Source organism: Lissotriton helveticus, chromosome 1_1 (assembly GCF_964261635.1).
Source record: "Lissotriton helveticus chromosome 1_1, aLisHel1.1, whole genome shotgun sequence".
In the NCBI taxonomy this organism is placed as follows: Eukaryota; Metazoa; Chordata; class Amphibia; order Caudata; family Salamandridae; genus Lissotriton; species Lissotriton helveticus.
In genome coordinates this window covers 2059256032-2059278442 of record NC_136057.1, presented here as the reverse complement: position 1 = coordinate 2059278442, position 22411 = coordinate 2059256032, and the positions used below count along the sequence as shown (strand labels likewise).

The following is a 22411-nucleotide window of genomic DNA, read 5'->3' as shown; positions in this document are numbered from 1 at the left end:
TGGGAAACTGCTTCCGAAAACTCTAAAGGCCACGAAAGCTTGCTATGCTGTTCCATTGGAAATGCGGTGCTGGGTGATGGAAGTTATTGAAGAGTTGGCAGTGGTGTTTTTTGTGGATTTTGGACGCTCTGCCACAGTCCATTCGAGTTCCAGGGTACATCAGAGTCGTTCTAGTGGACCAGGCCCAAATCCGGGGAGTCGGCCGCCATTTTGAGCGTTCCGCAGCAACAGCCGCTCTTCACCCCGGCCACCGGAGCGGGTCCCCGGCCATCCAACCGAGTGGAACGCCAATGGCAGTCATGGATATACCAAAATGGATGAAAAGGTCTAGAACGTATGGTAACACAAGAAGACTACAAAAAAGTGGATACTAGAGTAATAGTTGGCCGAGATATTCCCATCAAACCACCCTAATTTGGCGGAGTTTCATCATATGGGATCTTTGTAGTAACACCCGACTCTACCGCCCAAACCATCAGCTGATGGTGCGGGAGTGGATGTAGATCTTACACTCGTGCCAAACTTATACTCATAGAGTGGTGATAGAGAGTGTCTGTGCAGTGCTGTGGTGAAAGAATGTTAAAATTAGCGACTCAGACAAGAGCACATTTAATAAAGAAAGTCCGAGTGCTAAAGTTAAAAACACGCCAGGTAGTTGGAGCTAATGACTACACTATGGCGCTGTGCAGGTGGTCAACATGTTTCAGCCCTATAGACGTGTCGTCAGGCTTTCGTCAGGACCAGAGATTTAAAGCTACTGCCACAATAAGTGAATTATAACAAAGTGAGGTGAAAACATAAATAAAATGCAATCAGCTACCATGAACTTGGAGCCCCAATGTCCATCTGTAGAAGATATTTTCCTTTCACAATCCTGAAAAAATAACCAAGATTATGTGCATTACTAATATATACCACAATTTCATAGCAAAAACATGTGTATACCACACTATAAACGGGATCAAAAGATATCCCGTCCACCATTAGAGTCTACTTACTCATTTACAGAACACGCTTCTTGTGTCTATAAATACTCACCAAGCTTTGCAAGGAAGTGGACCTCACCTCACCCGACAACCGCTCGGGAATATGAGGCCCCGCTCTAAAAGTGCACAAGAAAGCAAAATATCCAGAAGAATTATACGCTTTCCACCACTAGTTGCAACACTTTATTTACCACAACCCATAAACTGTGAACTTGCATAAAAGCGACCATAATACAACTTAAAAGGGGTGATGGCTGTAAGTGATGATATGCTATGGCCAAAAAGAGGGGGAGTCGGCCGCCATTTTGAGCGTTCCGCAGCAACAGCCGCTCTTCACCCCGGCCACCGGAGCGGGTCCCCGGCCATCCAACCGAGTGGAACGCCAATGGCAGTCATGGTGCAGCTGACCGGGGAGTGAAACGCTAAGGCTCGCCCTGCTGCAGCTGACCGCGGGGACGGGCCTTTGCGCGTGGTGTCGCCCCCGGGCTATTTGCACAACGGTCCTCCACCCCTAGGCCGCCACCTATGCTACCTCGACAGGAACAGCGTCATGCATTTGGATCGATGTTGCAGCAGGCTGCCATGTAAATAGTTATTTAATAAAACATTTTACCGTGTTACTTTACTGGTGTGTTGTATATATTTATAATATTTGCATAGGGTTTGTCGTTATTTTGGGCGGGGTGGGCGGCGGAGCCGAGCTAACTTCTCTTATTTAGTCAGCACATAAATTGACTTACTGGTGCGCATTATTTTGGGTGTACATTTGGGATATCGGTTGGGGTCGGGTTCGTCGTACTGAAATAACCCTTCAAGTTTCTGGTGTAGGCTACTCTCCCATTCTCTAGCTCCAGAGAGAGTCGTTCCTAAGTAAGGAAAGTGCTATATTCTTTTTCGTCCTTCACATGCGGATACCATGTTCGGGCTTATTTTTCTCATTCCATTAACCGTTCGATCAACGCCTCAGTCATACAAAAAGCATTCTTTTATTGACCCAGTCGTGCGCCACACATACGCATTCAAACCGTACAAATCAGGGCCCATGCGCACATTCATACCATACAATCTTTCACGCTCCCAGTGATGGTCTGCACTCCATGCAATATCTCACAGCTCTTGTCTATGTCTTTCCCTACATGGAGCATGGTGCGGTCCATGTCCACTCCATTCTTCAGTCGGAACTCTGATGTAACCTACAGAGGAGAAAAGAAAGGGGGGGGATACAGCATTTAGAGCATGTCAGCGCGCGCAAACACGAAAAAGCTTCTACTTATCATGTATTAGACTAGCTGCAGGAACGTGTGATACAACAGATCTTGGCTATCCCTTTCGCATTATTTTTCTGTGTAACATATCCTCCCCTTCTTATGATGCAAAAAAATGTTTCATTTTGTTTGTCTCTAAATTCGAGTTCCCTCTTCGTGTATTTGTTTCTCAATTAGTCGTATTTTATGGGACAAAATACCACACCTTACATTCGGCAGATACCTTAAGCTACGGTCAACCATTTTCTAACAATTCTGGAAAAGGGGCAGGTGTGACGGATACAAATTTCAATCAATCCAAAATTCAGGCAAAGGGTCTGCATTATCTGTTTTCTATTGTTTGGTAATAACAGCCATTATTCAAAAACCCTACCAACCTAGACAATTGTTATGACGCTGATTCCACACTTCCTTCGAAAACTCTTTATTGCAAAAATGTCAGTATACAAATACGGGCCTACAACCACGTGGGCCGGCCACGGAGCAAACTGGAATCGTATATGATGAGGGGACATTTACACAGTAGAAAAACGTAACGGGCGGGCCATTAGGTTGCAGGAATTAAGGTGTCTAACAGTTGCGGAATCGGTGGACGTTAATTTTATAATCAAAGTACGACAGGACCAGTTACAATGAAATTACCTAGATATACATTTCCGGGCAAGTACCATGAGTAACGTTAATTCAAATTTTTAATAGTACAGTAATCAATAATACATCAGAACTTAATATCAATATGGATGTCCAAATGTTCAATCAGTACCCGTCCCCGCCCGCCATGTGCTCCAAAACTGCATACATATCTCGTGATATCAAGGCTGAGCAACCAGTACACATCAAGGAGTTGCCAACATGTGGGATACATATTATCCAAATAGAAGCAGTCACCTCGAGAATGTTTGTCTGTATGAGGTTCTACAAAATTACATATTCAAGAGGAACATCAAAGAAGATATTGATAAAGGAGTGTATGCTGTAATTGGAAGTGAGGGATGTCTGGTCATTTTGGGCGAGGCCGGGCAGGTCCAAATATAGTCAAAATGTCTCCACCAAGCAGCGGTCGGACCAGAACCCCTTTGAGTAGTCCAAAAAGTTCCGTTAAATGACAACAGAAGGGACAGGGAACAAGAACCATCAGTCAAAGAGGGGAGGGCAAGTTCTTCCCTACCGGGTCACGTTGGGGCTCCACCGGAACTGATTGAATTGGTAGTCTACAGTGTTTCTGGATGTTTCAGACTGAAGCTGGCGTCAGCATGAGAGCACCACCATTCCGTGGCTACGTCGGGGCTATTCCGCGAGCAATCATGGCAGTCGCTCCCCACCGGAAGCCTGCGGGAGTCTGGGGCCCCGGTGACTCTTGTAGAATCTTCAAGGCTGAGGGGACGCTTTCGGGAATGGGGCCCATGCCCTAGCAGTCAAGCGTCTGAGTTCCAGGGTTGCCCAGAGTCATCCTTGCAGGCCCAAGTCTGTGGAGGCGACCGCCATTTCGTGAGCTCCGTGGCAGCCGCCTGTCGCTGTACCGCAAGAGTGGGTGCAATTCAGCCGGATGGCGGGTGAGACGCTGTAGCCGCAAGAGCAGGCGAAACTCAACCGGCCGAGTGAGGCACTGTGCCGCAAGAGCGGTCGTAACTCAGCTGGCCGAGCGAGGCACTGTGCCGCAAGAGTGGGCGTAACTCAGCTGGCCGAGCGAGGCACTGTGCCGCAAGAGCGGGCGTAACTCAGGTGGCCGAGCGAGGCACTGTGCCGCAAGAGCGGGCGCAACTCAGCTGGCCGAGTGAAGCGCTGGGGTGCAGCTGAGGAACCTCCACCTGGGGAGGTGGGGGAGGCTCGTTTGCGCCGCCTCTCCCTCCCAGTACACCGCACGCCGTCTCCTGGTGCAGGTATATGTGATGGTTGGACCAGGCAATAAGAGGGGGGGGTCATCAGGAAGGCATTCACCCCCCCCCCCCCACCCGTGGCTCGCTGGATGCCACCTCAGGGTGCACGAATGGGAAGGCCAGTACAAAAACATCGTGGTGCTTCCGGGCCATCCACCCAATGACCTCTTCGGCCGATGGCTGCCAGCAAGGCCCCGCCCTATACGTGCCGGGGGCCTCGTCTTCCGGATGGGCGTAGCCGCGGACCTGCTGCACTTCGGGACGACCCTGGGTTTGAGCTGGCCGGATCAGGCAACAAGAAGGTGGGGGGGGGTGGCGGCATCAGCAAGGCATCCCCCCACACAACTTGTCGGACATCACCTCTGGATGTACTGGGGACGAGCCTTGGCGCGTGGTGTCGCCCCCGGGCTATTTGCACAACGGTTCTCCACCCCTAGGCCGCCACCTATGCTACCTCGCCGGCTGATGGCCTTTGTAGACTTTCTAAAGCCCAAATCCTACTAAAAAATAGCCCAAAGTAGCCCAACATTGCTACTTTAAGGAAGGAGGGACAGGAACAGCGTCATGCATTTGGTTCGATGTTGCAGCAGGCTGCCATGTAAATAGTTATTTAATAAAACGTTTTACCCTGTTACTTTGCTGGTGTGTTGTATATATTTATAATATTTGCATAGGGTTTGTCGTTATTTTGGGCGGGGCGGGCGGCGGAGCCGAGCTGTCTTGCAGACATCATGGCGTCGAGATCGGTTCCTCTCACTAGTTTCATATTTCTCATGAGGGGTTGTTCCTAATGTTTCTATTTTAGCGAGGTCAAAAAGTGATCCCATCAGTGGCCTACTGATTTTGCTCGATTCCTTTTGTTTTTTCTAATGATTTTTATGTTATAGTTTGCTAGCACGATACAGCGGCTAGTCCGCATTTTATATATATGTCCTTTTTATTAGGGGTGTCCTCCGGTGGAGTCGGATGATCTACCTCTAATAAACGGTCCGGGTTGAACCAACAACCAACAAACGGGGCAGAGATAGGCATGACGGGTTACAAACTGACCTTCCACCACCATGCCAATGCCGTGACCTCATCTGCATTCTTCATACTCAAAAAAATCAAGAAACTTCTCCCATATCTACCTCAGTCAGCTGGCAAAACTCTCATTAGTACTCTTGTGTTCTCTAAAACGGACTACTGCAACTCTCTGCTTCTTAATGCGCAGGAAGGAGTCCTTAACAAATTCCAGACCGTTCAAAACGCGGCAGCAAGGATGTTACTTTCAATTCCCAAATTCACATCAGTATCTCACCGCTTCAAAGAACTCCACTGGCTCCCAATCAGGAAACGAATAAAGTTCAAGGCTCTTTGTATAGCCTACAAGACCCTTAATTATCCAGGGCCTAAGTTCTTAAAAATAGCTCTTCATCCTCTGGAGCATCGCAGAACTCTTCGATCCTCTACTACTTGCATGCTGTCTGTCCCTCGAACAAAAAAAGCCACTTGGGGAGACAGGTGCTTCACTACAGCCACTGCCAAGTTATGGAATATCCTCCCACTGCATATCAAAACTGCCCCAACCCTCATCAAATTCCGAAAGAGCCTTAAGACATGGCTTTTCTCCTCTGCCTAACTACCCTCAAAGAGTATGGAGTCCTCTGATCACTAGCGCCGAGACACCCTTAGGGGTATTTGTGCGCTTTAAAAATAGCAAAAATAAATAAATAAATAAATAAATAAATAAAGGGGACAAAAGTCTGCACTACTTATCCTTCACTATCCACAAAGACTAAATAGAGTATTGCGACTCTGTGCTTATTTGTGAATAGAGAATCACCCAAAGAGAACCAATTCCGAACGATCATAGGCTATTGGCAGTGGGCAGAGAGGCCATGACACACAAAATGGCTGTCACTTACGTGCATGATGGGGCCTAAAAGGGACTAGATGGCGTGGCCACTGTTTCGCGACTTTCACTTTATTTTCAACAGTGGCTGTGGTGAACATAAATGAACGCCGCTTATGTATACTTAATTTTAGTCATTTTCCACAAAAAAGCTTTTGATATTTGCTAATAAAAAACCATTGAAATTCACTGAAAAAACCATAGGTTATAGACTATATATAGTTAGGAATTAGCATTTACAAAACCTTGAAAATTCACTGAAAAAACCATAGGTTATAGACCATATATAGTTAGGAATTAGCATTTAAAAAACCTTATTTTACTCACACAAAACCATTGAAATTCCATATATAGTTAGTTGCACTAACTATATATCGCGCACCCGCAATCCACTGCTGATGATGTCACATATTACATCATTCATGACATGGTCAGTGACATCACTGATGACATCACTGATGACATCACAAATGACATCACTGATGAAATCTCATTTGACATCAATGACCACATCACTTATTATATCATTCATGTGACAATACAATGCATCTCCTCACATTTTAATATAACCTCTGTTACACCCAGTGTTAAATACAGAGTATAATTTTGAAACCATTGATACACCAATACTAGTTACTACATACGCACTCACTGATTCCTACGTCTACACACACATTCACTCATTCACCCATACAATCATTCATACATACAATCACTCATCTTTACAACACTATCATATGCACTCATACACCTATACAGACACTCACACTCTGCCACTCATCCATGGAGTTACTCACACACCTAGTCAGTCCTGTAAAGAATCAATCACACTTCCATTTTCTTGTCTATACAGTTAAACATAGAGCACCTTACATTTTCAAACATATACTAACACATACTTACTCTCTTATACAATCATTGATACAAGTACACATTGATCTGCACAGAGTCACACACCTCCCAGCCAGCCACACACACACTCAGTCTCCCATACAAATACTTGGACAATCAATCAATAACCCATATAGTTAATCATATAGCTACTGATCAACACATGCAGCAGTTTACAGAACAACAGACATAATGATGCACAAATTAAGACAGTTTAGTCACTAACCCATGCACTCAGTGAGACACATTTAATCACTTACTCATACATTCAGTCATGCACCTACTAAATCCTTCGTCCAGACACGTATACTTCCACTCATTCTTCAATATGTAAGACATATTTTAACTTTACAGAAACATACAGTCACTGGATGTTGTCATCAGTGATGTCATCAGTGATGTCATTTGAGATGTCATCAGTGATGTCATCAGTGATGTCACTGACCATGTCATGAATGATGTAATATGTGACATGATCAGCAGTGGATTGCGGGTGCGCGATATATAGTTAGTGCAACTAACTAACTATATATGGAATTTCAATGGTTTTGTGTGAGTAAAAAAAGGTTTTTTAAATGCTAATTCCTAACTATAAGTGGTCTATAACCTATGGTTTTTTCAGTGAATATATATATATATATATAGTTATAGGTATACTATATCTAAGTGAGGGGTGTTTACACCACCCTAGCCAGGCTGTGTGAACAGACCTGTGGTGTCAGTTTGGAAGGCAAACCAGAGGTGGCACAATACATGCTGCAGCACCTGGTAGGCCTAAGGTGCACCTATCCCCAGGGTACCTATGGTACACTATACAGGGTCTCACAAAGGTGACCAAGGACCCAATCTGGTATGTATCTAAAGTACATGGTATCAATTTAGAGAGAGAAGAGCTGGGCTGTGGGTCTGATTGGCAGGCCCACAGCAACACTAAAGTCGAAAAACCAGAGAATCACAGCAAAAAGGGGGGGGTAACCATAGGAAACAGACCCTACTCTCCCACAGTCGTCCTACAGGTTTTACTCTGTAGAAGCCATGCAACAGTGGTAGGCCTGAAGCCATGTTTTTAATACCATTTTGTGGATGGCAGAATAGGCTCAGCACTCTTTGGGTGGCATTTAACTTCCTAGCCCTGGGTGCACTTTCTACGACATATACTAGGGACCTTTCGGCAAGATAAATGTGTCAAGTAAGAATAGTCAATTTAACCATGTTTGAAAGGGGAGCACAGGCATTCCTGGTTAGAAGCAACAAAATGAACAGAGTTTCAAAGCCTGTACAAAGTAAGTTCCATAAAAAGTTTAAAAATCTGGGGTGGCCATGCAGAAAAGATGGATTTCCTTTATGCAGTACAACATAAATTGTTTTATATGTCTATATTTTGATTGTGATGCTTATAAAAGGCTCTGATGCCCTAAAAGTATAGTTTGTAGGACATAAATCAATAAATTGATACCAACAGCATTACTGCTGCAGGTGATCTAAAACATGATGATACAACCAGCAGAGAAAGCTCAGTGTGAAGTGCTCAGGACTGTGAATTTGCACATTTTAAAATAACTCGCCTTTTTTCCAATTTTTATTTTTGTCCAGAACTTTAAAACCTTTGAGCAAATGTTCTTGCAAAGGAATAGCACATTCCTTTAAATTCACTTCCACTTCTAATTATTCAAACATACTAAGATTATTTAGATTTTATGCATTTTATCGCTGAGTGAACAACAATTGTGAAAGTCTGAATCAAAACAGTTTTATGATCTCTTTTGGTCACTGTTGTTTGGAAGTCTGTTTCTAAATAGTTCTTTGATATATTTTTATTTTCATGTGCTTGTGATGTAGTCATGAATTGGGCAGAGAAATAAAGTGGTACCACAGAATGGACATAGAAGGGCTGAATGAAGGTGCACCGAAAGTCTGTGAATTTACTTGAGGAGAAGGATTTTCCCACTTGTCGACTCTTCATAAAGTCTGGTTCCATGTGCAGCAAAAAACAGAGCTGTTACTTTTATTGGGCAACAGAGTGAAGCGATCAAAGTTGCTGAGCTGTTTTGCACAAGGGTGAGAAAACAGCTCAACGCCATATTTATTCAAAATGGTATTCTGCTGCTTCCATCCCCTGCACTGGAGCACTAAAAATGCTGCCTTGCATTACAAATTGCCGTGCATGAAGGTACAGAGGTGAGTGTCTGCTGTCTAACAAACAATTTGTATCCCTTCCAGTACAAATTCCTATGTGTAGACAAACTTTGAAGCATCTTACAACATTGGATATGTGGTGTACCCGCAGCATGCATGCAATGTGTGAGTTGTTTGGATAAATAAAACCATTTACTTTTTTCAACGCCTATTTCGAGGAGGAATACTTTTTTTTTGCTATAAAACCCGGTCTGCCTATCTTAGTATTTTGACTTTGCATCAAAAACTACATGTGTTTCCACTGATCTTCCCAAGTTACACACTGCTAATGCCCACTTTGCAGAAAGTGATACAAAGCATTACAAAATGCTAATTGCGCTGAGAGAATGACACATTTCCAGTGCAAAATAACTATTGCGCTGTAAAGTTAATACCCATTAGAGACTTTCCCCCACATGCATCAACCTATTTAGGAAGTGCAAACGGTGCGAATAGGTAAATTCGGCCGTTTGCACTTCCTAAATACGTTTTTGGGATGCATGAAACAATTCGCTATTTTTTGCATTTCTTAAAAATGCAAATGCAATTAAGGAATCGCATTTGTGCGATTCCTTAAATGCAATGCATCAATTTGTAAAAAATAGCGAATTTTGAAATTGGAAGAGCAAATTAACACGAGGTTGACCCTCGTGTTAATTTGCGAAAAATTTTAAAAAAGCAAAAAAATGCATTTTTTAAACTTGCATGTTACAGACACACATGTCCTTAGGACATGTGTGTGTGAAACATGCACTTGAAAATACATTTCAGGGGTGCAGGGGGGGTCCTTTGGACCCCCCTCTGCACCCTTGCAATGCATCAACAAATTGCGAGTGCAAAAAAAAAAAAATGCAAAACGGCATTGATTCCTATGGGCCTCTAGGCCCATAGGAATCAATGTAATGCCATTCCTTAATTGCGATTCACAATTAGGGAATCGCAATTTCCGAAAATTAAGAAATCCTAAAAACTTTTAGGATTTCTTGATGCATAGGATTTTGCATTTCCTAAATAGCGATTCCTTAATTTTCGCTATTTAAGAAATGCAAAATCCTAGATTGATGCATGTGGGGGAAATTGTGTGGCATCAGAGCCAACCTTTAATAAATGTGGGCATTAAAGTATTTCAAATGAAGGAGACTTATGTCTTCATGAGTCTACCACCACAATGGCAGTGGGTTGTATTTGGAGCTACAGCACTGCTTATTTGCCGGTTGTTTATAGAACGCATTATGACTCACATCAACTAGAAATGTTGTGCATAGTGAAAAAGGTGGCACCTCTTCAGAGGTGATGGGTATATGTAGATACAGTGGAAGTCAATTGTTTGGTGTGTCGCGGGACACAAACAAGGATGCTGCAGTAAGTATGTTATCTTGTGCTGAAGATGCAGTACTGGCATTGCGGTTCCTATTGGTGATCGCGGTATTTGTGGCTTCGACGGCGAATCACAAGCTATTGAGGCGCTTGAATCTTACCTCTGAGTGCTTGTCTAAACTCCACTAAGAGCGAGGTAGCTCTGATGAGACTGTGGAGGGTATTCCATATGCAGTGTGTAATATACACTGTGTAAACGTTTTTGCAAACTTATTGGAGAGAGGAGATCGTTGTAGTACGCAATATTTGAACCTTGAGTTGCACAAGATATGTGGGCAGCTATCAGGAGGACTAGCCTGGCTGAGCATAGAGAACAAGGCGGGATGTGGCATGGGAAAGAGAGGATGTCTGGACCATAGCATTGAATACTAACTTTAGTATACTGTACTGCGCAGTGACCTGAAGAGTGTGTGCACATTTTGCATACATTATGCAGCTGGTTTTTGGCATCTAAGCCAATGGTGGTAACTGAAAACTCTAACCACTGAAAGAGGTCAATTTAATGTCTAGTAATCTAACCAATTGTAAGGTGATAGGATATCTTGTGGAATACAACAGGTAGGCATAGGGTTGTTGGTTTAGAGAAAGCTGAATAGTGGATCGTTCCGGTATTTGATAAGTTGATAAGTTGCATATGGGCGGTAGGGAGTGGACATCCAGTTCTGGGTGGCTGTGACCCACGCAGAGGTCTTTGTTTAAAGGTAAAGGGAGATGTGCTCTATACAGAAACGAGGAGAGCTCCACGTTTTGTGCCTTTATGGGATGCCAGTGGTGTGGGAATGACAGAGCAAGGGATGAACAGCAAGAGACAGAGAAAAACTCATTGTGAAGATAAAATAACAACCATACAAGTAATGCATAGGAAGGTGAGAGCTTTTGGTATGGTTGTCTGATGACCGATGAAGACTGTGGTCAAGTAGGATAAAAATAGAGAACGAGTGATTGAGTTGGCATAGGTGAAGGAGACTGCACCTCTTTAGTGCTGCCTCTCTTGAGTGGAATTAACAAAATCCAGATTCCAAGGGAATGTCTGGTTTTGTGGCAGGAAAAGTACCTGGGCAGCCAATTGAATGCAGGACACTTGCGGGTTTTTGCAAAGGAAGAAAGGTGTGATACGTATGTGTCTGTGTGTGTGTATGTATATAACTTTATTCGATATACAATATCATAAAAGTATAAAAACATTGTAAAAAGGGATAGAGGGGAAGAACTTCTCTAAGTTAAAAAACATGGGGCCCGATGTAGGTCATTTAATTTTACCACTTTTTAAATACCAAATCATACTGATTCGGTATTTAAGAAGTGGTAAAATGGAGGGGGGGAGATGTAGGTATTTCAGAATCGGTAAATACCGAATCGTTGAGATTTGGTATTTACCGATTCTGTAAATACCGATTCGGTAATGCCCATTGATTCCTATGGGCATTGAAGCCCATAGGAATCAATGGGCATTAACGAATCGATTCAGTAAATACTGATTGCAGCAAGGGTGCAGGGGGTGTCACTTTGACACCCTCTAGCACCCCGAATACAGGCATGTGTGCCATGTGGCACACAGACATGCCCTAAGGGCATGTCTGTCTGTCACATGGCATAGGTGTGCATGCACACATGTGCATGCACACCTGGATTCGGTATTTTATCACCCAATTGGATTGGGTGGTAAAATACCGAATCTGAAAGGCCTATGGGATTCAGAAGAGTCCCACCTACATCTGGAGGTTACCGAATGGGTAAAAATACCGATTCGGTATTTTACTGATTCGGTAAATTTACCAAATCGGTAAAATAGGCCCCCTACATCCCAATAACCCATTTACCGGTAAATGGTCACCTACATCGGGCCCATAGTATTTAAAAAGGCGCAATATATAGCAAAGTCCATACATGGTTTATAATACATAGTGCATACAATAACAGACAATTTAGTCATGTATTGGATAAGCAGTTAAAAAAGGTTTATCATAAAAAAATGAGGTGTACATCATTACAGTGTGATAGTCGGCAGTTCCACATCCTATGCTTGGCTCACCCTAGAAAGTTTCTTCCTCCTCAGCCAGGCACAGCCCAAATATTTGGCCACCCCACAAATTAGGCTGGGAATCAAGGTCTCCGATGACAGAATGCGCTGCGCTGCGCCACCCTGTAGTCTCTACAACCTAGGTTGGAACAGACGGGTTTCAGCCATTTCCTCCTCGCCTGGCCATAAGCTGGGCAGGCAAAGAGGAAGTGGGCAACCGATTCCGTAGGGGAGGCACAGCCCGGGCACTCCATGTCGCTCCCCCTCAGGTGTTGCCAGCCTGCTCTGAAGTCGTTTAATTTGAGGGTGCCAAATCTAAACTTCAGGTACAGGGCCCTATCTCTCGGGGACTCGATAAGATCTAGGAGAGGTTCTAATTTAGGCACAGGCTTAACGCTCAAGTAGATTTGTGTCAGTGTACCGCGGTTCTGGCTTCTTCCAGCGGCCGCGGCCACCCACTCCCAATAGGCCTGTTTTACAACTACTTTGGGTGGCGGGTTCTGACTTGCCCAGGCGTCCCCAGACCTATATCCCCCACTAGCTGTTTCGATTTGGATAGCCAAACTATCCTGTGGCCCACATCAAGTTCTATTAGTTCGGACAGTGCAGTGGCATAGTGGCATAACTCTGGGGACCTTCTAAGGCGTGACCAAAACAATAAAGGGCGCAGTCTTGCCACCTCGTTTATTGGATGTCTCCCCAGGTCATAGCGGAGCGGAACCAGTGAGGTTGATAAAGGAAGCGAGAGCAAGTCTCTAAAGAACTTGTTCTCTGATATTACTAGGTCTGTGACCTTCTCGAAACCCCACAGTTCTGCTCCTTATAATGATGAGGGCAGGGCCTTACCCTCGTAGACCTTAATGGGGGGGCCACAGGACAACTGTAAGAGAGGCGCTGGTGTTTGGAAATAGCCCCAGACACTCTCTTATGATTGTGGAGCATTCTGGCAAGGTGCGAGGACCAGGTCATCTGACTGTTTAGCCTCACTCCTAGGTAGTCAAAGGCCTCGACAAGTTCTAGGTGGGTATCATTTAATCTGATGTTATTTTTAAAAAATGTTGATGGTGCCAGGGCCATTAGTTTAGTTTTGGTTGTATTAATAATCAAGCCTCTAGCATCACAAAACTGGGTGAAGCGGTCAAGTAGTTTTTGTAGCCCCATTGGACTTTTTGAAATCAAGAGCGTATCATCCGCAAAGAGCAGTGTGGGGATTTCTTCCCCTGCCAGGGTTGGGGCGTCGGCCCGTCCTCCCTCAGATGGTCCACCACTCCATTAACAAATAGGGAGAACAGGGTCAGGGCCATAACACAGTCCTGGCGGACCCCTCTCTTGACCGCTATCCTCTTAGTCAGTTGACTCTCATTACCCCACCTCACTCTAGCGTAATTCCCCTCGTGGAGCATTTTAATCAGGTCCAGGATTGGGGCGGGGTGCCAAGATCGAACATTGTCTGCCATAGCTTGTCACGAGGGACAAGGTCAAAGGCCGTTCTTAAATCAATGAATGCCAAATAAAGGCTCCCTTTTTTATTGTAACAGACTTCCAGTAGAGAGCAAGAAATCTGAAGACCTGGTCCAACGTGCCAATCCCATGTCTAAATCCAGCCTGGAATTGTGACAAAATGCCCTCTTCATCAATCCAGGACCTCAGTCTTGTCAGAAGGACCCTACCAACCACTTTCTGGGCTACATCGATCAAGCTGATCGGTCTATAGTTGGCAGGGTCCTCCCGCTCCCCTTTCTTGTAAATGGCCACTACCTCAGCACCCTTCCATGAGTCGGGCACTGGGTGTCCACATAAGATAAGATTGAGGATCTGAAGAATAAATTGTGCCCAAAGATTTTTGTCGTGCAGCATTAGGTCCCCCGGGAGACCATCAGGGCCTGCGGCTTTGCCCGGGGCAATTGTTGTGATTGCCGAAAGTACCTCTCTTAATCCAAACAGATCCCATGAGTGTGGGGCTCAGGGGGGTATGTCCTAGCGCCATCTCAGTGGGTGTGTTCTCTACCCCACTGGAATACAGGCCATAAAAGTGCTCGTTCCATTGGCGCCCCACTATATGGTTTGCTGTATGGTCTACTCCTTTTCTGGTTCCAATGCTAATTAGCTCCCAGAATCTAGTGGAGTCTTTCAATTGGGCAGCAGATTTCAAATCTTGCCAGTGCGTTTCCTCCCACAGACGTTTGGCTATATCCACCGTCCGTTAGTAGGTTTTCCTCGCTAAGACTATATTGGGTCGATCTTTTTCTCTTAGAGCCTTTGACAGTTCCCGCCTCCTGGTCCTACAGGGCTCGGAATACCAAGGGTTAGCAGCCTTTGGACGAGGGGCCTTACGGCCACCGTTTTCTTTGACCAGAAAGAACTCGCCTACCTTCGCCATGGTCTCCTTGTAAACTTTCGTAAGCTTTGACTCCTGCATGGCCCCTAGGGGGTGACTAGATATGTCAGCGAGTTCCAAGATACTGTGATTTATGGCCTCCCTAATGCTTTCCAGGGTAGGTTCCTGCTTGGCGACCTTACTCTATCTCAGGCGACGGTTGCAGTTGGACGGTAGAATCCCCTTGTCAGCTGCCTCAGGGGGCCAGGTGGCTCGATAGATGTAGAACCCCATGCACGCTTCACCCGCATACATAGCGGATTGTGATCGCTATCGCACCTAGGGACCACCTCCATGTCAATAAGGTCAGCCCACGACCCTACGTCTAATAGAATGTAGTCGATGCGTGATGGGGACCTAGATCTATTATAGGTGAATGCGCCCATAGAATCCAATCGGGTTCTGCCATTTGCCGCTCGCAAATTATTCTCCAGTGTTAGGGCATTAATTTGCACAGCTCTCTGGGTCCATCTCTTAATAGGGGCCAGGCTAAGTTGGGGTATGGTCCACTTGGAGTCCTCATTCCCAATACCCAAAATATCCTCGTTGCATAAGGGTTCGAAGGTGCAATTAAAGTCACCAGCGACGATGATACCTGCGTTGGTATTGATGGATGACAATTCCATCTCTAGTGATGATATGGTAGGACTAGCTTGGGCACCCGAAGAACCTCTAGCATAGATGTTATAAATTTCCAATTTGGCATTAGCCTCATTCCCTGCAATTGAAATGTGGAGAATGTCCTGGGATGGGGTATCGCGTTTTGCTATTCACAAGTTCAGCTCGATGTTCAACCAGATAATAAGTCCCCCTGATGGCCGCCCCCTGCCTGAGGTAGTTGCGGGGATATGGTATGTAGTGAACCCCAGCTTATAGAGAGGGACCAGACTCCATGTCTCCTGGAATATAATAATATCATAGTTGTCTATGAAATCATTCCAATCCTGATCGGCTAGTTTTTTTTAAGCCTGCTATATTCCAGGATATAAACTGGATAACCCCCGCTGATCTCAGTCTGGAGTTCTCATCATTAGCTGGACTTCTCCCTAGTCGGTTGGCCTTATTCGGCGCCAAATCTCCGCTAATCGAAGAAGCAGCAACTGCTTGTTCCGGGGGGGGCTTGGCTCGGATCGTTACCACCTGGTTTATACATATCATGGACCGAGCGGGGAGTGTGAGTGCTTGCTATTCAGTCAATTCGACTCAGCCCTGAATCCCCTGGTACATAAGCCGGTGTCCAGAGGGGAAACCGTCTGATCTGAATAGAAGAGTGGTCGGGAGGTGATGTTCTGTAGTCAAGGGTTAAAAGGTTCTCTGCTATGGTGGAATCTGAGAATTCTATCTCCACGCAATCTGTTGTAGAGTCAGCCCTAGTTATCCTCCTTACTCTCGTCATGTCTTCTCTTATAAGAGATCTACACCCCCTTGTGTGCCTCAGCCAATGAATAGATTTGTTATGTATCGATTCCTTACTTTCTTAGCCCCCGCCATAGTTAATTTGGGAACATGGGTCATATACACAATTGGCCTTGCCACAGGGCGGGGTGGTAGGAACCCTCGAGCACTTATGAATGATGAGGACCTATTTGCATCTGGAGTATATTGAGCCACTGTTTGTTTAGGCCTCACAGAAGGAGCTTGCCCCGATGAAGGGCCTGGTAGCGAATTGTGACTCAGGGAATCAGCATAGGACCTAGTAGTGTTTGGTGGTCCACTTGTCTACCCGCCATCCTTCATATCATTAGTCTTAGGAGTAGGGACTTTTGGTGGCGCTATTCTCTGTGGGAGACTACCAACCATGTTCACAGTTAGTGGTTTCCCCCGAGGGTGAGGTGCAGGGGAGTCTGGGCCCCTTATCGTTCTTCCTTTTATCAGACCCTCCACCCTCTCCACTAAGGTTGCCACTAGCTTTTCCAGGTATTGTATCCTGTCAAGCAGATCCAACTTGGTGGGCATACATAGGTTACCACTGGGTTCACCCCCCATTGCTCTAACACATTTGCCCCTCGCTGGTACTCTGGGATTTTCCACTATGCCTGCACAATCTGAGTCGAGAGGGGCAAACCTATTAGAACACTGAAGCAATGGAAGTGTAACCAGGTCCTGATCCGGCCCTTCACTGGGATCTAACTCTGATAGTGTTTGGGCAATGAGATCAGGGTCTGGACCAGCTTTTAGCAAAGCACTAGGGCTCTTCTTGCGAGGGTTCTGGCAGGTGAACATGGTAGGGATACATTTTTGTTTCAGCTTGGGTACCACACCAGGTGACATTTGGGCGTCAGTACTGGTACTGGCTAGAGTCTGTTCGCACTCAGCAACTATGTCTTCAATTTGAGTTAGGACACAGTTCATAGCCGCATGGGGCGTTTTTTCAGCTTTTTTCCCCTTTTTACTGGTGGGGGCACACCCGCCCTCCATAACCTTTTGTTTTCCCATAACTCTTGGCTAATAATATGGGTAATAGATGAAGAGTTTTGGGAATGGGGATTTGACAACTCAAATGAACAACAGCAAACAGCCCCTTGGGTTGCAAAAGGGTTGTCGGGTAATCAGTCAGGGAGGGATTCCAGCTCTTCTTCCAATGTTGAATGTTAGAAAGATTGGAATGAACAGTACATTTAGGGCCCGATGTAGGTGGCCATTACCGGTCGGTAACGGCCGAATTCGGCCGTTACCGACCGGTAAATGGGTCATTGAGATGTAGGGGACCTTTTTTACAGAATTGGTAAATTTACCGAATTGGTAAATTTACCGATTCTGTAAAATACCGAATCGGTAATTTTACCGATTCGGTAAATCTCACATGTAGGTGGCACTGCAAACAGTGCCACAGGCCTTTAGGAGTCGTTTTTTACCACCCAATCCAATTGGGTGGTAAAATACCGAATCCATGTGTGCATGCTGCCTAAGGGCATGTATGTGTGCCACATGGCACACATGCCTGTAATTGGGGTGCCAGAGGGTGTCAAAGTGACACCCCCTGCACCCTTGCAAAATTCAGTATTTACCGATTTGGTAAATACCGATTCGGTAATGCCCATTGATTCCTATGGGCTTAAATGCCCAAAGGAATCAATGGGCATTACCGATTCGGTATTTACCGAATCGGTAAATACCGATTCCTTCCGATTCGCTAATTATGAAAATAAAATTACCTACATCTGCCCTCCTCTTTTTTACCACTTCTTAAATATGTATGAATCGGTATTTAAGAAGTGGAAAAAAAGATTTACCTACATCGGGCCCTTAATGTCCTGCAGCAGCGAACAGCAGATGAAATGGGGGTGGCCAGGCCCAGCCTCCTGAGGCCCCGGACGGCCCACCTTTTGCCTAGGCTTAGCCCGGCACACGCCCGCGCGCGTCCCGCGGGGCCAGAAGTGTAGCTTGCTTAAATCACCCCCGGTATCAATGGGGAGGGTCCGCTGGTCTTGTGGGCTCCCTTGCGGCTCCTGGGTCTTGCCGCCGCTAAACGCTGCGTCTTCCGAGAAGCGGGAGGCGCGAGGTCAAAGATAATGCCCCCGGTATCAAGGGGGAGGGTCCGCTGGTCTCGTGGGCTCCATTGCGGCTACTGGGTCCTGCCGCCGCCAAACGCTGCGTCTCCCGCAAAGCGGGAGGCGCGAAGTCAAAGATAATGCCCCCGGTATCAAGGGGGAGGGTCCGCTGGTCTCGTGGGCTCCCTTGCGGCTCCTGGGTCATGCCGCCGCCAAACGCTGCATCTCCCGCAAAGCGGGAGGCGCGAGGTCAAAGATAATGCCCCCGGTATCAAGGGGGAGGGTCCGCTGGTCTCGTGGGCTCCCTTGCGGCTCCTGGGTCCTGAAGCCGCCAAACGCTGCGTCTGTGATACTGGATGGCAGTTGAACGTAAGAGAAGGATTGGCAGTTTTTAAAGATTTATCTTCTGTAGTTGTACCATTAATACAGTTTTAAGGATTCTGTATTTTAACTCGACGCAAGGGAGTGGTTAAAGAGCAAGGCGAGACGTGCTGCTGTAACACACACTGTTATGGATTTCTAAAAGTCTGAAGAAGACACTCATCGGGCTATTAAATCTGTAAATTTAATTCAATGAGTGCACTTAAAAGAGGGACTGAGGTAATGCATGCTGGATTAAATGAAATCCAGGGCAATTTTTTTACACGCTGCTTTTTATGTAATTTAAGGATGTTAGAAAATCGAATATGTTCTTTCTTGTTCACTGTTTTTTGTTGTTTGATTGTTTCAGCTGCAACAATGGTAGAAGCCGGGAGGGACAAGAAGAACCCAGATGAGTTTGCAGTGGCCCTTGATGAAGCCCTTGGAGACTTTGCATTCCCAGACGAGTTTGTTTTTGATGTCTGGGGAGCAATAGGTGATGCCAAGCAAGGAAGATGAGAACTCTCCTACTTTGAATTAATGCGTGACACTGTAAAGTTCTAGTTGTTTAAAAAATAAGGAATCCTTATTGTGTCCGGCAACATGATTTATGGTGTAGTACACATGTTAAGAAATTGCCCATTAAAATGTGATTTTTGTAATGTGGTGCATTCTTGCTCAATCATCAAATGTTAGTGTTTTTGCCTGGGTTTCCATCATCAGAAAACATATATCCTTTTAATGATTTTATTACTAAAATTATATTCCTCGGATGTTTTTCCATGCAACATGTGTATACAATCTGTGTTCAGTTTTCAGTTCATAATAGTGCTATAAAAGGAAAAGTAATTTCTGCACACGTTGTATTTATTTTGTTCTTTGGTAAAAATACTCTGCTAGCATTTTTTTACACGTAAAATCGTTTCCCCCTGTGATCAGGCTACAGGAGCAGTACTATTTTCTATTTGTGGTTTCTGTTGCCAGCATGTAGATCTACTTGTTTGGGCCTGAATTTGCTAATGGCATTGTAATTGGGATGTCGTCAAAAAATAGGCTTACAAAATAGCCACAGTTCATCTTACTGATGTAGAGGAGGATACTTCGTAAACATGCATAAAAAAGAGTCCTGTTCTTTGACGCCTGAGCCTATTAATCCAAGTTTTCCATATAGTCACCCTATGGTAAATGGACCCGCCATCTTCAGCCACTAGGTGACAGGAGTACTGAGCAAGTACTGTCGTACTGTTGCATCATCATTTTCTTTTGCCCATTTCAGGAACTGGCCAATACTACACGAAACAGTGCCCATGTTTTTTTGCTTGAATTCTCGGTAGACCATTTTGGTTTAAATTACATCAATTATGATAGAAATTTTGGAAAACTATGAGAATGGGTACTTTGGCCACCTCACATACCTTACTGAGCAGTAAGGATCTAGCTATGACCGAGACAAAGAGAAAGAGAACGAGTACCAGAAATTGAAAGAGCCACCTGTAAGTCCCCGCTGTACTTTGTAAGCATCAGGAGTATTTTTATGTTTTTCTCAATCACATTATCCCACACTTTTTCACAAGTAAACTGTATAGCATATTTAATAACAGCTGTATGAACAATGTTTATGTTTAAAAATGTGAATACCTTCATTTTAGTATCTTTGAGCAATGTCCTTTTTCAACTTGTGTGTATTTAATTGATATTTTTGCAAAACGTTCACAATGTTCCTTATATTCCTTTCTATCTATTCAACTAGTCAAACACTTTCTATATCAATGACTCCATTACAATAGTTATTTACTACCACCAATACATTTGTTATTTACGTTATTTTGAATAGAATCAAATGCAAAAGTACATTACAGCTGTAATTCTATATTGTATAATGCAAAATATACTACTTGAATAAGAATGTATAAACAACAAAACGAAGTAAAAATAATTAAAATGTATTTTTCTATTCTTTCATGTGTTATCCTATTTTTTTTAGTATGTGTGTATAATTAACATTTACAGGTTACCCGAAGAAGAGAAAGCTAATTTATTTTTTTGTTAAAACAAATGCATTCCGGTTTCATGAGTAATCACCAGTTATACATTCAAGACATAGAACCATGTTAAAGAAGTCGAATTTTGACAAAAAGAATGATACTTTATAGATAAACCTTGACATGCTGCTTGATAAATATCCAGTACCCTTCATAGGACATAGGGCCATATTGTCAAGAAAGGGCGATACATTATCGCCTCTCTTATCTGCAGGAAACTCCTGCTAAAGCAGCGATAATGGACTTGATAATATGCCCTTGTGAATTCCCATAGAAGCCCAGGTTCTGGTGTTAACCTGGGCTTCTATGGGAATTCACAAGGGCATGTTATCAAGCCCATTATCACTGCTTTAGCAGCAGTTACCTGCCGATAAAAGCGGCAATAATATGGCCCATAATTTTGAATTGCTAACATTAAGTTTACCTTTGTGAATTCCGTAAAGTAGTAAAGTTTGACTTTTGGTCTAAGTTTCCTTTTGTGAATAATGAAAAGTAGTAGAGTTAGACTTTTGGTCTAAGTTTACCTTAGTGAATACTGAAAAGTATTTAAACAGCACTTCAAACAGTAATAAAGTAAAAACACAACACAAAAAATTTCCCTACCAATTTAGAAAATTATGTAACTTGTAATAAATAATTCAAGACCAAAGCAACAAAAATCCATTAAGTAGAACCAAGGTATGCAAATTTAAAGATTTATGTAAAAATAGTGCCAACAAGCATATTGGTGGTTCTAATCAGGAAGCCAGACAACTAGCCCTTGGAGTCACTCTGAGATCCTGGGTTTAGAGATTCAGGTCCAGTCCTTATCACCCAGGAGAGAGGGTAGCAGGTCAGCACAGCAGGGCATCGGTTCTTTGCAGAAGCATCCAGCAGAGTGGCAGCACAGCAGTCCTTCTTCCTGGCAGAGTCTACAGTTCCAGAAGTGTACTGAAAAGTTGGGTCTAGGGGTCCAATATTTATACCTGATTCCTAGTTTGAGATGGAAGAAGCTTCTAGAGGTTTCCACGCATAGAGATGCAGGTCCAGTGCTTCTCACCCAGGCAAGAGGGCAGCGGTGCAGCACAGAAGGGCAGAAGTCCTTTAAAGCAGCAGTCCAGCACAGTGGTAGTCTTTTCAGCAGCACAGCAGTCTTTCTTCCTGACCACATGTCCAGAGGTCTTCTGAAGAGTTATTCGTAAGGTTCCAACATTTATATTTGATACCCACTTTGAAGTGGAGGAACCTTCTAAAGGTCCCTCCCCCCTGAAGTGTCAGACATCCCCTTCCTCCCTATCCTGGCCCCAGCTTGTCTGGGGTCAAGAAAGACCAGTGTCAAACCCTTTGTGAGAGTTCTCAGGCAGAGCCTTTGTGATGTGCAAGTGTGGCAGGTGACAACTCCTTCCCCTCATTAACTCAAAGTAGCCTATATTGCCAACACCTATCTTCCCTGTTAGATCTGGGGGTCTCTAGTTGGCAATGGTTATCACCTTTGTCCAAATAGGGACCCTTACTTCTAAGTCAGGATAAGGGGATTACACTCCTTAATAAACCCTGCTCACCCCCTTGGTAGCTTGGCACGAGCACACAGGCTTATCTCAGCGTGTTAAGCAATTGTGAAAATATACAGTAATACAGTGATAACACTACAGATGGACACAACACAGGTGTTATAAA

The 22411-nt window shown here is 44.5% G+C and overlaps 1 protein-coding gene across 1 annotated transcript in view; it reads left to right on the top strand.

Annotated features, from left to right (window-relative positions):
* Positions 1-20670, top strand: part of GIPC2 (GIPC PDZ domain containing family member 2) — a 503084-nt gene extending 482414 nt beyond the window's left edge. Inside the window, exon 6 of the mRNA XM_078644977.1 lies at positions 19084-20670. Coding sequence (XP_078501103.1) covers positions 19084-19232 — 149 coding nt within the window. The 3' untranslated portion in view covers positions 19233-20670. The remainder of the gene's footprint in view (positions 1-19083) is intronic.
* Positions 20671-22411: the final 1741 nt, after the last annotated feature.